This window comes from Ctenopharyngodon idella, chromosome 22, assembly GCF_019924925.1.
Source record: "Ctenopharyngodon idella isolate HZGC_01 chromosome 22, HZGC01, whole genome shotgun sequence".
In the NCBI taxonomy this organism is placed as follows: Eukaryota; Metazoa; Chordata; class Actinopteri; order Cypriniformes; family Xenocyprididae; genus Ctenopharyngodon; species Ctenopharyngodon idella.
This window is the reverse complement of record NC_067241.1, coordinates 6,702,929-6,720,288: the sequence shown is the minus strand read 5'-3', so window position 1 is coordinate 6,720,288 and position 17,360 is coordinate 6,702,929. Positions and strand designations below refer to the sequence as shown.

Genomic DNA, 17,360 nt, shown 5'->3' with positions numbered 1-17,360 from the left:
CATTTGCAACATATCATACTCAAATATTTCCCTGTAATATGCAGAATTATAGCAGTTATTTTAGTATCATTGAGATACTATTATAGTTTTTTATATATATTTTGAATTAGAATTAATTTTTGTATTTTCTGTTTTCATTTTAGTTAAAGTTTTTGAAATTTTGTCTTGTTTCTTCATTTTTTATTATTATTTTTTAATATGTCTGTACAGTTTTGTATATTTTTTATTTCAGTTTTAGTCATAGTTAAACTAAATGTAAATGAGAAATGTTGCTTTGGCAATTAGCTGAAATAAAACAATTAATTTTTAATTTAATTAATAATTTAATTTTTTTAATTTAATCATTTTTTTTAAAATATTTTATTTAATTTCACTTAATGTTTATTTTATTTCAAGTAACAAAAATGTTTTTTTTTTAAAGGTTTTAGTTAACTATAATAACCCTGGTATGTAGAGGTTATTATTCAAGTCGACAGAATTTTCCAAGCCCACAATTCAAAACGGCCTATAATTCATTATCGACAGACTGTTTGTATGTGCTCGGCAGCCGGGTTTATAATTGAATGTGTCCAGTGGTGTTCACGCATTGATTGTGGTCATCCAGACATAAAAATCAATCAGACTTCTCATAAATCATTTTCATTATCTCTCTTTTAACCTATTTTATTTGCTTCCGCAACCACTTATTCACACAGTTTTCAAAATCATTAGCATAAAGGATGTTCTCCAGCTCTTCTGTGTTTGTGGCATTCTGGGAGTTTTCCCTTGAAATCATGAAGCACTTTAGTGGGTGATGATTAATCAATATCCATTAACACTCTCAGGCAGTTCTGCCCTCTAATGGTTGCTAGCTTCAGTAGCTTTTAGACATGCTCTCAGTGACTTCCTGTGCTCAGGCTTCAAATCATCCGTCCTTCCTCTGGCCACATGATTTTTCTAATATGGACAAAACTGCACTCTCTCCTCACCTGTGGTTCAATCAAATGTGGCTTGAGTCATTTTAGCAACTTGATTCACTGGCTTCAGACCCACTCCAATGGCCCACCCTGACCTGCCGCTGCTCACCGTGTCTCCTCCTCATCTCTCCCTGTGCTGTAGCGGGTGATCCGCAGCAGGAGCCAGTCTCTGGACACCATGGGCCTCAATATCAGGAAGTACACAGTCTCCAATAGTCACAGCGGCAGTTTCACCCACAACAACATCAACCACCACTCACCAGAGAGCCCCAAAACCCCTGGGATAGTAAGTAACCCCCCTAACGGCTTCCCAATGGGCCAAACTGTGCTAGTCCCCTCACTACCCTCCACTATGAGGTAAAAACCCAGCCCTGGTTACTCATACTTCACTAATTCCTGACTACACTGAAACTTAAGCACATGCACAGATGTTGAGAGTTGCCAAACTAAGGACAAACAACACAACGAAGGCAAAATATTTAATGATTAATTAACCAACCTCGACCTGATAACTGCCCTCATGCACAAGTCCCTTAACATTTTTTTCCTCATTCCCATCATGCTTTTTGTCTGTCAACTCTGCAGCCACTGATATTCTCAATCTGTATTTCACTGGACGTTTTCACTAATTACAGTTGAGTTTACCTCAGGAATGTTTCTTGAAAGGATCACTTAAATTCACTGGCCTTGCTCATGTTCGCTGCTCTAGCAACAGTCAATAGTTCCTGAGTTAAAAGGGTCAATGACATTAATTTATTTAAAAGTACATTTTAAAAGCCATTCATACCTTCAGTGACTTCAATATACTTTTTTATGATGATCATGTATTTAATCTCTGTATTAAAATATATTTTGAGATATCTTTAGTCAAAAATGTTAGGGTGATACAATTGTCCTGATAATATCTTCATAATGAAGAAAAAGCCTTAATAAAATTCTTTGAAGAAAACTCATTAACTGCATTTTTAAAAAATTGTATAATGTTCTTTGAGGATTTTTACATCAAAAAACATCCTAATTTAGAATAACTATTTTCTATCCTGTTTTTGACCAAAACACTGCATTTCAATGGGCGTGCCACATTGACGACTTGGAAGTAAATGCCCACTGCTATGATTGGGTAACAGTTTTGCATATTGAAATCATTTTCAACATCCCCACTACACGTGTGGAATTTTATAGTACAATGACCTATTATGTCAAGTATCAAGGAAAATTTTATTTCTCAATTCATGGCCCCTTAAAAGAAATTTTGCCATTTATATATTTGATCATTATATAAATTGTAAACAGTAATACAAAAATGTATTTTAACAAAGCCACTTAACTGCTTAGTAATATTTTTTTGAAAAATACACCGATCAGGCATAACATTATGACCACTGAGAGGTGAAGTGAATAACACTGATTATCTCTTCATCATGGCACCTGTTAGTGGGTGGGATATATTAGGCAGCAAGTGAACATTTTGTCCTCAAAGTTGATGTGTTGGAAGCAGGAAAAATGGGTAAGCGTAAGGATTTGAGCGAGTTTGACAAGGGCCAAATTGTGATGGCTAGACGACTGGGACACAGTATCTCCAAAACTGCAGCTCTTGTGGGGTGTTCCTGGTCTGCAGTGGTCAGTATCTATTAAAAGTGGTCCAAGGAAGGCTGGCCCGTGTGGTCTGATCCAACAGACGAGCTACTGTAGCTCAAATTGCTCAAGAAGTTAATGCTGGTTTTGATAGAAAGGTGTCAGAATACACAGTGCATCACAGTTTGTTGCGTATGGAGCTGTATAGCCGCAGACCAGTCAGGGAGCCTATGCTGACCCCTGTCCACCGCCGAAAGCGCCAACAGTGGGCACGTGAGTATCAGAACTGGACCACGGAGCAATAGAAGAAGGTGGTTTGGTCTGATGAATCACATTTTCTTTTACATCACGTGGATGGCCGGGTGCGTGTGCGTCGCTTACCTGGGGAACACATGGCACCAGGATGCACTATAGGAAGAAGGCAAGCCGGCGGAGGCAGTGTGATGCTTTGGGCATGTTCTGCTGGGAAACCTTGGGTCCTGCCATCCATGTGGATGTTACTTTGACTCATACCTAAGCATTGTTGTAGACCATGTACACCCTTTCATGGAAACAGTATTCCCTGGTGGCTGTGGCCTCTTTCAGCAGGATAATGCGCCCTGCCACAAAGCAAAAATGGTTCAGAAATGGTTTGAGGAGCACAACAACGAGTTTGAGGTATTGACTTGGCCTCCAAATTCCCCAGATCTCAATCCAATCGAGCATCTGTGGGATGTGCTGAACAAACACGTCTGATCTATGGAGGCCCCACCTCACAACTTACAGGACTTAAAGGATCTACTGCTAACATCTTAGTGTCAGATACAACAGCACACCTTTAGGGGTCTAGTGGATGGGTCAGGGCTGTTTTGGCAGCAAAAGGGGGACTTACACAATATTAGGAAGGTGGTCATAATGTTATGTTTGATCGGTGTAATTTTAGTAATAATTTAACTAGTAGGAAATAAAAGTAAATAAAATTAGTATTACCTTGAATATATTATATATATATATATATATATATATATATATATAAATCTTTTTGAAAATAATAATGATTGGACATTGGAAGTCATTAAATTCAAAAGTTTTTCAAATCCATCATAAATACATTTCTGAGAACTTGGCACAAAAGTTTTAAACTAAAAATAAAAATATGTATAAATATGTCATTGACCCAAAAGCATGTTACATGAATTTGAGCTTTCCCCAGAGTAGAATGTTACTCATTTAACCCCTCTGTCATCACAGGAGGTGTGTGTGTTACGGTGGAAATGAGGTTCTCTTAGAGGTGCATGACATAAAGTGGTCTTGAATGTGTTGCATGTTTCTCATGAGGGAATGAAATACTGTCAGATAGTCTACAAGGGGTCATGTGAGACGTTATTTTGTTATTTTCCTTCCAGTGTCTCTCAGGAATGAATATTATCTGATCTAGAAGTATGATAATGCGGCCTGCCGGCAATGTTGGTATAAAGACGGTTGTGAATGTTTTGACCTTACCACATCCCCCACAGGATCAGCCACACATCAGCGCCAGCACCACAATAAGGACCTGCAGAGAGAATTATATATATGTGTGTGTGTATGTACTGTATGTTGAATGGATGCTGTGCTAATGTTTTAATATGCAGGTGTGCTGTCGGTAAGTATGGTGCTCGCACAGCAGAGACGGCCTCCTCCGGCCAGCCAGCTCTTGCTCCATCAAGCGCAGCAGCTCTTATGGTGCTGCTGCTCCTTGCCCTGGGGACTATAACACACTGAGAGCCATGCTAAGTCATGCCAGTGCCCCTCGTGAGCAAAACTCATATGAGCCTAGTGAAATCCCACTTTCCCTAGAGGGACTCATGCTGGAACAGACTTCAGAGTTACTGAGCCATGCCTCTGTCACAGTTAATGTTTCTGTTATTTATAGCACTATCATATGCCATGTCAGTCAAATGGACTTTCTGACCTTCACAGCAGGTTACGCAATGGAGAATATAGACCACAATGTTAGCACAAAAACAGTATTTTGACTATTGGGACTTCAATCCCAAAGCTTTGAGGTGAAAATTAGAAATTGCGTGTAGTGATTCATCCCCCTATGGTGATTATGTCATAACAACCAGGGCCATCGATGAGGGTGGCCCACAAAGGTTCTTGTCACAGTGGTTCTTAACTGGTTTTGCTTCAGGACCAAGTATATTAGACATCAAGTGATGTACATTAATCCATTAATACACTGTAAACCCAGATAAGTTCTACTAACTCAAAAAATTTGAGGCAACTAATTGCCTCTGTTTTTTTAAGTTTGCAAACTTAAATATCAGTAAGCATAGCTAGTTTTTTTGAATAATTACAAATAAACATTAATTTAAATCAGAATATATTTAGTGTTTTGTTCATCTTAATTTAATGCAACTCATAGTTTTAAGTACACTGTAAACCCGAATAAGTTGGCAAAACTCAAAATTGAGGCAATCAGTTACCTCAAAATTTTAAACAGAACTGGCAGATTTTTATTTTGCACTACTCATACATTTTAATTGTTCTAAACTTGAAATGTTTCAGTACGCTAATTCATACATTTAACTTAAAACTATCATGTGAGCCCAATGTAAACATTTTTATTAGTGTAAAATTAGCTAGCTATAACAAGCTCATTCAAAAAATGCTAACTTGCTAATTTGTTAACATGTTAATAATAGCATGTTATAACACTTGCTGAATGAGTACAGCAACATAAAGCATTTAGGATGCTTGCTCTCAAACCAAGCCACATGCACCGCTTGCCACCATGATGGTAACTCTCCAAAAACCCACATTAACAGAAACTCTTCTAAATTAGCATAACAAAACATTAATACTAAATTACTACTAAATCTCCCACTTAACATTAATCTTGCACAAAAAAACATTATATAACACTTAATTTTAGCATTTACTCTCCCTTTCGAGTGCCATGGGCAAAGCATGCTGGGAAATAGAAATCCCAGCCCAGTAAGTTCATCTAGATTAAAAGAAATAAGTTCATAAAAAAAACATTGAAACAGTTCCGTTTACTTAAAATAAAAGAAAGTTCTAAATACTCATAAAAGTTAATTTGACTGAACTAATTTGTTTAAGTTTGTCCTACTCAAAACAATTAATTATTTTGAGCGTAACGTAAACTGTATAGCAAAACTGACAGTTTGTAAAATCTGTTTATTTTATTTTAGCATTGTTTTTCCCTTCTACACAAGTCATTTTCAGATCATGACCCACCAGTTGAGAACCACTGATGATACAACCTGAGGGATAAAAATGTTTGTTAATTATTGCGAGTTTTAGCATAACAGGTCCAATTAAAGAAAGTTCAGTTACAAGTAACATTGTTTAACAATGTTTATTTAACAGTATATATATGAATTTTCTCGTCTGACTAACCTGTTCCAATAATGTTAACCTGACTAACTGTTAAACCGTGTTAAAATGTCAACTGTCCCGTTATCTCCAATGGTGTCCTGTGTGCTACTACTTTTGCTTTCTTGTACTTCACAGGTCCCCGTACCTGCTGAGGTTCCTCCGGTCCTTTTTCCCTCATGTGGCTACTCTGTTGTGTTCATGACAGCTTTTTTCTTCCTGTTCATGCTTTGATAACTGTCTCTCTAATATATGTTTGTAGCCTACTTTGTTTGTATAACACATAACCTGCTGCATGGACTCATAATTTCTCTCGTTCTCTCTCTCTCTTTCTCTGTGGGCTCTGTGCAGTCATTGCTTGTCCCAGGCAAAAGTCCCAGTAAATATGGACGGCGTGGCAGTGCCATAGGAATAGGAACCATAGAAGAGGTTCATGTATAACTCTTCACTCCTCTCTCATCTGCATCATTCGTTCTCACCGCATGAACTAAACATCACTTTTACACCATACAGCTGCCGATACAGTAACAATATAAAACAAAATAAAAACATATTTTTTGTTTTAATTTTATTATTTAATTTAAGTCATTAGAACTTAAATTACTTAATTTAAGTGAAGTCATTTCATTTTTAATTTGTTGCAATAATAAATTATGGCAGATACCGATAAGCTGATAATAATTTTCTATATAATATTTTTTTTTATGGCAGATAACTGATAAATGTCGATATTACAATTTTATGCTATTTTGTCAAAATAAATAAAAATAGTAAATTAATTAAATAAAATCCATCATTTTAAAATCAAATACAAGTGAGTTTAAGCATCACAAAATTATGAAAAATGTATATTTTGAGATTTGATAAGTATTACATTTACATTGTTAAATAAATTATTATTAACTAATTATTAGTATTTTTTAAAGATGAACTTTAGGTGCGCTTTACATGAAGACAAAGTAAAAGAAGCGCGATAACTGATACTGAACCAATATATTGTGCATCCATCATTTTAACAGTTGTTCCATGCAGATATTCATGTCATACTATCCAGTCTTACTAAACTCACCATATCCTATTGTAAGCCACTTTGACAATACACATTGTTCAGTCAGAGAGTCATTTTGCACATTTTTATATCCATTAGCACTGTTTTTATAATGACCCATATACATATAGATTCATCTACATTCAGCAGCATTGTTTCAGTGTTTATGTTCATGGTGGAAAGTCAGAGATTTCATCACAGCTCCCATTTCAGCATCACTTCCTGTGTGTAATGCATTGCTCTGCTACGTTTTTAATGTCCAGTGTCACTTCTTGTCATGTATTATGTACTATTCTGTGTATTTCTATCCCCTCGTCTGATAATTGTACACTCTTTGCAAGCTAATAGTGTAGAAACACAAAAGAAAAAGGCAACAGAGAGTCTTTCCGAAGCCTTTGAAGCCATTTTAGATAAAAGCCTTTTTTGAAGGCCTTTCATTTGAAGTCATAAAGCAGTAGCTTTAAAATCCCAGCGCTCAGGCTTGAAGAGAACAAAGTGTCCCCAGCGAGAGTACAACCGTCCAGTGAAGCTCAGGAGATCCTGCTCCCATCTTTCATCTCCAAACCCTCAAGCACACACTTTACATTCACCCTGCCAGTCAAGCTACCAAACAGTCTCTTTTGTTCTCACAAAGACTGGAGCACGCCACAGATATAAGAAATTATAGACCACAATTGCAAGTGGTATTACATATACCTGACCTATACAGGATGTATTATCTTTAAAGTTTCCTTTGAGACCACATGGTGGCCATCAGAGTGTGAAGGTGGTAAACTATGAATCCTCGGCTCACTGAACTTCTTGTTCCCACCCACAGTCTTTGATCATTCCTGGAAAAAGCCCAACTAGGAAAAAGTCAGGACCCTTCAACTCTCGGCGTAGCAGTGCTATCGGCATTGAGAACATCCAGGAGGTCCAGGAGAAAAGGTAAGAGGATGAGAAAACTTTTTAACTTCTGGAGCTGCAATTGTGGAGGGTTACAGTTTCAGAGTCACAGATTCAGACAGTACTGGTTTCACGACCCTAGTGACCCTTGTGCATACACCTGCTTGAAAGGTCTTCTGTTAAACTCATACATACACTACCATTTAAAAGTTTGGTTTTCAAAGAAATTAATACTTTTATTCAAAAAGGATGCATTACATTGATCAAAGGTGACAGCAAAGACATTTGTAATGTTAAAAAAAAATGTTTTTATAATTTATATTCATTAAAGCATTATAAAAAAAAAAAATTTCCACAGAAATATTAAGCAGCACAACTGTTTTCAACATTGATAATAATAAGAAATGTTTCCTGAGCATCAAATTAGCATATTACAATGATTTCTTTAGGATCACATGACTGAAGACTGCAGTAATGGCTACTGAAAATTCAGCTTTGCCATCATAGGAATAAATATATCAAAAACAGGAAACAACTATTTTAAATTGTAAAAATATTTTACAATATTACTGTTTTTATTGTAGTTTTGATCCAATAAATAAAGCGTTGGTGAGCATAATAGACTTTCAAAAATATTTTGAAAATCTTACCTACCCCAAACTTTTGAATGGTAGATGGCTTGATGGCTTGTGCCAGTTTAAGAGATTCCTCCTCTAAGATTGGGCTGATTGATAAAATTGTCAGTGCTGACAAAATCGTTATGTTCCAACAATCTTATATTTATTGATCATGCACATGTACATGCAAATGTAAAACAATATTTAAAAAATATATATATTTATCATATTTTATTGAAAAAATTACATTTAATAAAAATATAGGCAGAACATAAAGCGTAATATTACACTGAACTCCTTCCTTTTATGTGTGTTTATGTGTTTGGTGAAGAATTGCTGCTCTGTTGTCAGAGGACAGGACAGTGCTCTGTCTCTCTCTACCCAGCGTCACTCTCAAGAATGGGAGGCTCATCGTGGATCCCTCCAAGTATAAATGCCACCATAGAATGCCACCTCTTTAACCGTAGACTAGCTGCTTACCTTACCTGGCCATAGAAATGCATCTGAAATGCTATGAATTATGGCCTTGGCACATTATTAAACTGGTCACACATGCAAAATCAACATGCTAACTGATTGGTGGTCTGCTAATTTTTCAGCCAATCAAATGTCTGTTTTACTGATTTTGCATGAGCTGGCCTTTATTAAATGTGCTTTAATACTTGCAGGCCCTTCGAATGATGTTGCTCTGAACTCACGTGTTTCAGTGTAGTGATGTGAGTCAGCATGTATTGTTGTATCAAACCTAACCTAATAGACTGCAGTTGAGCTTGGACTTCACTTGATGTTTGACTTGTAGAGTTGCAAACATAATGCTTATGCTGCCCTCTAATGGTCAGTGTATGTGTTTGCAGCAGTAGAGAGTGCTCCCCCAGCACACAGAAGACTCCCGACAGTGGCCACGCCTCTCAGGACCCCAAGTCCGAAAACTCCTCCAATCAGAGCTCTCCTGAGGTCCTCATCACCAAGAACAGGTAAAGTGAAAATCATTAACCTGAGTGATGATGTGATTTGCTTATATTTATCAGTGAGATTCAGACTATGAGTTTGCCTTAAACTATGTTTTTATTTTTTGGGGTTGATTTAAACTTTTTGTTATATGAATAGATCATTAAAGGGCACCAATTATTCCTTTTTTGATTTTACCTCCCTTTAGTGTGAAATATAGCTGTTTATGCATGTAAACGATCTGCAAAGTTGCAAGCAGTCCATGGGAGTTAATCTCTCTGTAACCCCTCATGTTCGAACTGCCCGCTCTAAATGGGACTCGAACCCGGGTCCACTGGCATGGGAGTCGGGCGCTCTAACAAGGGACTAAAGACTGCAGTCTCTAGGATCAGTCGCTAGAGTGCCTCTCGAATTCAGGGGAGTGAGGTTTACACGCACAGCTCTCACTAGCCTACGTCTGTTACATTCACTCCCCTAAACGTCACTCCCATCCGGGTCACGGCACCAATGTAACCCCTCCTGTTCAAACCGCCCACTTTAGTCGGGACTTGAACCCGGGTCTGCTGGCATGGGAGTTGGGTGCTCTAACAAGGGGGCTAAAGACAGCAGTCTCTAGCATCAGATTCTTGAATTCAGGGGAGTGAGGTTTACACGTACAGCTCTCACTAGCCTACGTCTGTTACAACAGAAAATGTTTGCCTGAAACGCCTCGTTTGTAGTCCTGCCATTATTTCTGTGACTTGGCTACATCACCATGTTACACATTTCCATACTAAAAATTGTCCACTGTTGGACATTGTTAGTAGACAAACTAAACTAGTGAGAGTGTGAAAATTTTGTTTTAAGAGAGTCCACAAGGCCAAAATGGCCCACAGTTGAAGAAACACCCTATTGTTATTATTACAGTTCCTACTGCATTTAATGTACCTGTAACTTTGTTTTATTTACTTGCCAAAGTCAGCTTTTACTCACATTTGGTGTGTGGTAGGGTGCGCATTTTGGAGGATGTAAGTGATCTGACAACAACAACTATTGAAGTTTCGCACATGTTACTGGTGAATGCATTAAGAGCATGTTTTTGTTTGTATTCATGTGTGTGCAGTTCAAGCATTTACTGCCGGGCTCCGTCCATTCCTGAGGCTCATGACCTATCCCGCTCCTCCTCTAATGCCAGCAGCTTTGCTAGTGTGGTAGAGGAGAATGAAACAGAGGCCACAGAGGACTATGACACCGGCATGGTAAGAACAGCACACTAATCGTTAATACATTGCAAGTAATAAACATCTTTAGAAACACTCAAACTTCATACAGTATGTTTTGTAAGTATGTCTACTAGAGCAATTTGTTGAATTTGTCCCATTCAGGAGAGTCTGTCGTCAGCAGATACTCCTCATAAACGAGACTCATTCACATACAGCACATGGCTAGAGGACAACATGAGCACTACCAGTACAACCAGTAAGGGGAGCTTTCCTAGTGAGAGAAACAAGCTGTACAAAAGAGTTTCATTCACACCCTTAACATAGTTATAAAAACAAAACAGTGGTATATTTGTGTATTAGTGTCGTGTTTGTGTGTCTTTCTATGTAATAAATTTAATTATTTTCCCAGTTTCTGGCAGAACTCAACAACTGGATGGTGGAAAGAACCAGGAGCAGAACCGTACAGACGTCCGTATCAAACTTGAGCGACCGCATGACCACAAATCCACATCAGTAAGTCTTGCTAGCCTAGTCTAAAGTTGCTGAATTTAAGTGTTGCATCTGCTTCAGTGTGAAATTACTGAAGTGTTTATATAATGCATGCACTTTGCACATAAAGAATGGCAGCATCTTTAGTCAAGTACTGAGCAAGTGTGTGCACTTTGCCGTTCTTTATTTCTGTCTGTCTGTTGTAACTCTGTTACTGTCTGTGCAGAACTGCTAGCCCCTCCTGTTTGACTCTTTCATGGACATCCATCAACAGGTTAGATATACTGTATCTTGACTGACTTTTTTTCCTCAACTGAAGACCACAATGTGGTCTTTTGTATAGCCTACAGTATATTATATTATTAAGACACTCTTTAAAAGTTCTGTAAGTGTATAACTATTGCATAATAGGAATAGTGGTCCAAATGTTGGGTCATTTACATATGAATAATGTTTTTTCTAAGGCTGAATGAAAGAACAAATTTCAGGCCACACACAAATAGACCACATACCTTTTTTTGGTAACACTTTAGAATAATTGTCCGTCATTAAAGGGATAGTTCACCCAAAAATGAAAATTCTGTCATCATTTACTCCTCCTCAAGTTGTTCCAAACCTGTATAAATTTCTTTGTTCTGCTGTACACAAAGGAAGACATTTAAAAAGAATGTTTGTAACCAAGCAGATCTCGCCCCCCATTGACTACCATAGTATTTTTTTTTCCTACTATGGTAGTCAGTTGGGGGCGAGATCTGCTTGGTTACAAACATTCTTCCAAATATCTTCCTTTGTGTACAGCAGAACAAAGAAATTTATACAGGCTTCGAACAAATTGAGGGTAAGTAAATGATGACAGAATTTTCATTTTTGGGTGAACTATCCCTTTAATAGGTAACTATGCATGAAGTAATGCAGGATAAATAAATAGTACTACATTAATACTTCAGCTACTACTATTAACTAATTTGGAAAGAAGATGAACTAATCAGTAAATTTAGAACTGAAATAGTTCATTATTAGGTAATCAATAATTACTGAATGAGATTAGCCTTATTAAGAACTATTAACTATGCCAAATTATAAAGAATTCACAACATTGAACTAAACACAATGTTAACATGTCTGAGACATGAGCAATTGTCTTTTTTTACTCTGAACATGGTCATAAAATGCATTTATAATTAACAGTATACAGTACAATTATAGTAAACAGTACAATAATCATTTACAAAAGATTTCTGTTTCTAATAAATGCTGTTCTTTTTAACTTTCTGTCCATCAAATAAAAATGTATTACAGTTACTGCTTTAAATCTAATCTGCTTTGCCATTACAGGAATAAATTAGATTTAATCTAAAATATACTCAAATAGAAAACTGTTATTTAAATTGTAATATTTCACAATATTATTGTCAGTGTTGGGTAAGTTACTTCAAAAAAGTAATTAATTACTAATTACATTATCAATGTTGTATTTAAAATACTTTTCTAATTACTCTGAAAGTAATTTAATTACTCAATAAGTAATTCAACTCATTACTAATTACTTCTTAAAATCCCTATAAACCTTGACTGGAGAGACAATAGAAAGGAAACTCTTTTAATAATTTAATGAGTCAAACATGGAATACTTTAGCCTTTTATAGCTTTTTAAAACATTTTAGCTTTATTAAAACATACTATAATACTTACATTTTTTTAGTAACAAATAAGGATGTCACAAAACAAAAAATCTAGTATTCGGTACTGATACCACCAAAAGTGCACAATACTCGATACCAAAGTCGATACCACGGTAAAAATACTTAGATACAAAAAACAAAACAAAAACAATGCTAGCCTATATATTTTTTTAGGTAGGTCTAATAGTATTAAGTAAAAATACCACAGAAATTGAATAATCAAATATAAAATAACTCTGCATAGTCATAACTGTATAAATTAAATATAGATTGATCCTTATTAAAACTTTTCTTTTGTTGTTTGGTTATCATTTATAATACAGACAGCCAATAGTAGACAGTAGACGGCTTTCACTAATGGACGGAGACAATATGCTGTTACACATGCTGTTCACATTCACATAACCAACGCGAATATATGCCAGTACGGGCATTTTGACATAACTGTGTGTGTATTTGAACGTTTATGTGTAATAAACCGCGAAAATCTGACCTTTGCGAGAGGCGGCTGACTGAAGACCGTCTCTCAGAGAGCGCGCACAATTTTTTCTCACCAGGACATAGCTTACATTTTACCGTAATGTTCTTGCCTACCTGTGTCAAAAAGTGAAGTAATTGGGATATTTCCATTCGGCAAAAACAGCCACTCACTTCAGCCGACATCTTCAGACAGCGACTACGCCTACTGGTGCGAAGCTGCGAACTCACGTGCAACTGCACTACAGCTAACGATTTTAAAGAGGCAGCGTTCACTTTTACCTTCAGACGACAAATTTAGATTTTAAATTCAATATTGATTTATACAGAACAAAAAAAACTTACGAAAAAAAAAAAACATCCAAACCCCAAACTTTTGAACAGTAGTGAATTTGTAATGTGTGTAATTAATGTTGTTTATGCAGTGTATATGACAACACTCATGCATATTTAATTGGTTGTTCAGTCTAATACAGTGTCAGTGGTCTGATTATTGTCTCATACCATATTGTTTGAACAGCATTTCCATTAGAAACACCTTAGAGAGACAAGGAGAGCTCGGGTTTATGCCGTTGAAGAAGAGGACGACGACACCAGTCGGCTGCAGGAGTGACTACATGTACGTGGCCCAGATGCACGATCATGTGACCATGCCTCCATCAGGAAACTCACTACCCTCGCAGACTTGACTAGAAACAGGATGGAGTTGGTTTAAGCTTGTCCTTAACCCCTTTGTGAGTACATCAGTAAATGAAAGAGAACCTCCTCTGTAGCAGTGTCTAATGACATGTCATTGTGCGGATGACTGGCTAAACTAGCAGCTTGTTTGCAGTCCTAACACTGTGCTAAAATTAAATTCTGTGAAGTTTGTCTCGTAAGGACATTTCACCTGCTTGCACGATGAAAGCTTTTTCAGCCCTGTCCCAAATGATGGGCTGTGCAACAGGGCCTGAAACCTAAAATGACAAATGGGATGTGCTACGGTCTCGAGGACTTGACAAACGTGCAGCCATCACACATCTGCCAGTACAGTACACATCAAATGCACTATTTGGGACAGGGCCATTTCTCATATCCTAATATTGATGTTGTTTCATTCAGATTTCAGGTGTAAAACCCCTTGATCTGATATTTATTGCTGCCCATAATATCTGTGTAATACATCTTTTGACATTATTTAAGAGTAACTCCACTCAAAAAAAATCCATAAAGCTGCGTTGTGAATGTCAGTTCAGTCAAAATGCATGGTACTTTGAGTAGGGATGCACCGATATTAAAATATATCTGATATGCTCCTAATTATTTTCATGTTATGACAGATATTAAAATTCTATACTTTTTTGTAAAATAAACTTTTTAAATGCTACTATTGAATTAAGGTATCACAGCATTGTAATGTACAGTATAAAATGGGATATTCTTTTTGAAATTTGTTAAATGTAAGGTTTTAAAGATGAATTTTAATTTTACATCACAAAGGTAATCTAAATGTACAAATAAAGAAAAAAGTATAAACAGTTATACATCCAATATCAGCCAGTACTGATAGCCAAAAATTCATATGGTACTACTGATTCTATATCATGTGCATCCCTAGCTCTTTATATATATAGAGAGAGTGAGAGAGAGAGAAAGAGAGATTCATTATAGCATTGTGAGATTTTCTCATATGTCAGAAATTGGATAGTGTTGTTGCTCTTAAATAATTTATCCATCTACCATTATCACTTGTGCATGGAGAAACTGGGAATTTTAATTGTGAGAGTGAGTTAAAGAAAATATCCACATTTGATTAGCTTCAAAACATGACATTTTGGTGAAGTGTGACAGACGCCGTCTGAATATGTTAGATTAGACTGCAGATGCCTTACCTTACCCTCAAACAGTTAAGAAATTCAGCCATGTCAGTGTTACAACAACAGTGAGATAACATACTAATTCAGCTCAGTTACCTGACCAGCTAACCAAGCAGGACTAAGTCATAGTTTATGATTCACCAGTTCGACATGTTGATTGTTTATCTGTTTTTGCCACATGAGCAGCTCATGATAAATGCTGCAATGTCTTGAGTTTCGTCTTTAGTGCGGTGTTCCTCATGGTGACTCTTCTCTCTTTTTTTTTTTTTTTTTTTTCGAACTGTATAAAAATCCCTAGTGGAGATCCTTTTATTATGTTGACTCAATTCAAACCGCTTTGCGTTTGAACATACGGCTGGTTTGATGTTTGAGCTGTGTGCCAAGGTGACAGTCCTCTTTTAAACAGTCTAAACAGATTTGTGAGTTAAACAAATGTGCTGTTGCTAATCTATAAACCAATCATTAATGCCAAAAATCAGTCAATGTGATGTTTGCTCTTTCTGTTAAAGGCAAAAAGCATTGAATGGAGCTTAAATATGGCTGAGTGGTTTGGGGTTGCCTTACTCTAAGTGTCAAAATATATGAAGGGGAAAGCTTAGCAAAATTTTTTTGTAATCTATTTATGATAAATGATTGGCCTTACCGGCTTCCATTAAACTGCCTTTATACCGCCCCTCGTCCTAGAACATTAAGATGTTATGTAGTCCTCATTACTGATCCATGTTTGTTTTATACATTTCCCATAATTGATCCGTCCTGATGGCATACTTAGATATTGGCTTTGTCTGAAACCTGAAAAATGCTTTGCAGGCAATATATTGAAGTAAGAAAGGCAAAAAAGCACATCCATATCCAATATTTGTGCAATATTCTGTCTAAGATGTGTCCTGTTTTGCCTACTATGTGTGTGTGTGTGTGTGTGTGTGTGTGTCACTTGAATTTCTTATAGATCATTAAATTACATTAAAGGGATAGTTCAAAATATCTTTTGTGTTCAATAGAAGAAACAAATTAATACAGGTTTGAAACAAATTGAGGCTAAGTAAATGATGACAGAATTTTCATTTTAGGGTGAACTATCCCTTTAAGGTGCCTTGAAAGCGTGTCTGAAAGCAGATTCATTATGCTTGTGAAGTCTTTGACTGACTAGGCAGCTGCCTGAGGTTTCAGGCACAGCCAATACTGTACTAAAAAGGCTAGACATCATCACATAAACTACAAAGAATTGCTAACACCATAACTATAACCCTAGAGGTACTGGGAACAGCTGTGTATCAAAACAAAAAATCCTCAAATATGTTTGAAATATGTTTTTAGTCTGCTTTTGTTTGCTCTGCGCAGGGCTTCTGTGCCCCCTTGTGGTGAGACATGATTCTAGCACCATTTATTTGCAGTGTCCATGTACATGACTGTAATTTGCTGTACCTGTGCAGAAGTCAAATTTGTCTTGGGAAAAAGATGCAGCACAAAATCCATGCTGATGACAGGGTATACATTTTTAGACATTGTTATGCTATCCTTTTAGCTGCTGCTTCTGTGACCTTTTCCTGTGCAATCATCATCATTGTAAATACTGCTCTTTTTTTCTTTTGTACATACTGCCCAGAAAATCTGAAACAAATAAACTTGAGTGTGATATTTCATTGAACATGTTTGTCTGATTTTTGCTTTTCAATTTGGCATAGCTGAATGAGTTGAGACATCGCTTCTCTTTTCCTGTCAAAGCATACCGAATGGATTTATAGCGTAAATGAGGAACTTGGGCATGTGACCAATTATGTGTGAAGTACTGTATGTAATTTTTACTAAACTTGGATGTTTTTTGTCGATGGACCCACCCTTTTCACAGACTGTGCTGACGCGTTTCCACAGTTATAAACATCGCAAATCTAGTAGGCTAATGTTTTTCATATTTTCATTTAAAAAATTTAATACACATTTATAACGCTATATATTGTGTTTATTGTGTTCAGTAAATGACAAAAAAAAAACAACTGGTGTTGTAGTGTTGTTTCTACAACACCAACATTTTTTTTTTTTTTTTTTTTAAGCTATTGGAGCAAATGGAAATACAACAAGTTATATTTATTGTCATCTCCCGTATTTTTCAGGTAAGAGCGGGCGCGGCCATTTGTAATTTTATTTGTCTGGCTTGTAATTTGTCTGGCTTGGTGTCATTCGCTTGCCAGTTATTTTTAGCTGTACAAAACAGCTTGTTATGCTGCTTGATATTGCAAACTGGTATTTAATAAAAGTATTGGT

At 36.5% G+C, this 17,360-nt stretch overlaps 1 protein-coding gene across 23 annotated transcripts in view; it reads left to right on the top strand.

Moving 5' to 3' along the window:
- Positions 1–16,741, top strand: part of rap1gapa (RAP1 GTPase activating protein a) — a 97,962-nt gene extending 81,221 nt beyond the window's left edge. For 13 of the 23 annotated variants that reach the window (XM_051879487.1, XM_051879483.1, XM_051879489.1 and 10 more), the window contains 10 exons: positions 1,099–1,242; positions 6,246–6,323; positions 7,760–7,869; positions 8,776–8,871; positions 9,299–9,418; positions 10,495–10,630; positions 10,757–10,850; positions 11,004–11,107; positions 11,310–11,357; positions 13,763–16,741. In XM_051879487.1, the coding sequence (XP_051735447.1) occupies positions 1,099–1,242; positions 6,246–6,323; positions 7,760–7,869; positions 8,776–8,871; positions 9,299–9,418; positions 10,495–10,630; positions 10,757–10,850; positions 11,004–11,107; positions 11,310–11,318 (891 nt within the window). In that variant the 3' untranslated portion in view covers positions 11,319–11,357; positions 13,763–16,741. The remainder of the gene's footprint in view (positions 1–1,098; positions 1,243–6,245; positions 6,324–7,759; positions 7,870–8,775; positions 8,872–9,298; positions 9,419–10,494; positions 10,631–10,756; positions 10,851–11,003; positions 11,108–11,309; positions 11,358–13,762) is intronic. The other 10 variants (XM_051879471.1, XM_051879475.1, XM_051879477.1 and 7 more) reach the window with 10 other exon arrangements.
- The last annotated feature ends 619 nt before the right edge of the window (positions 16,742–17,360 follow it).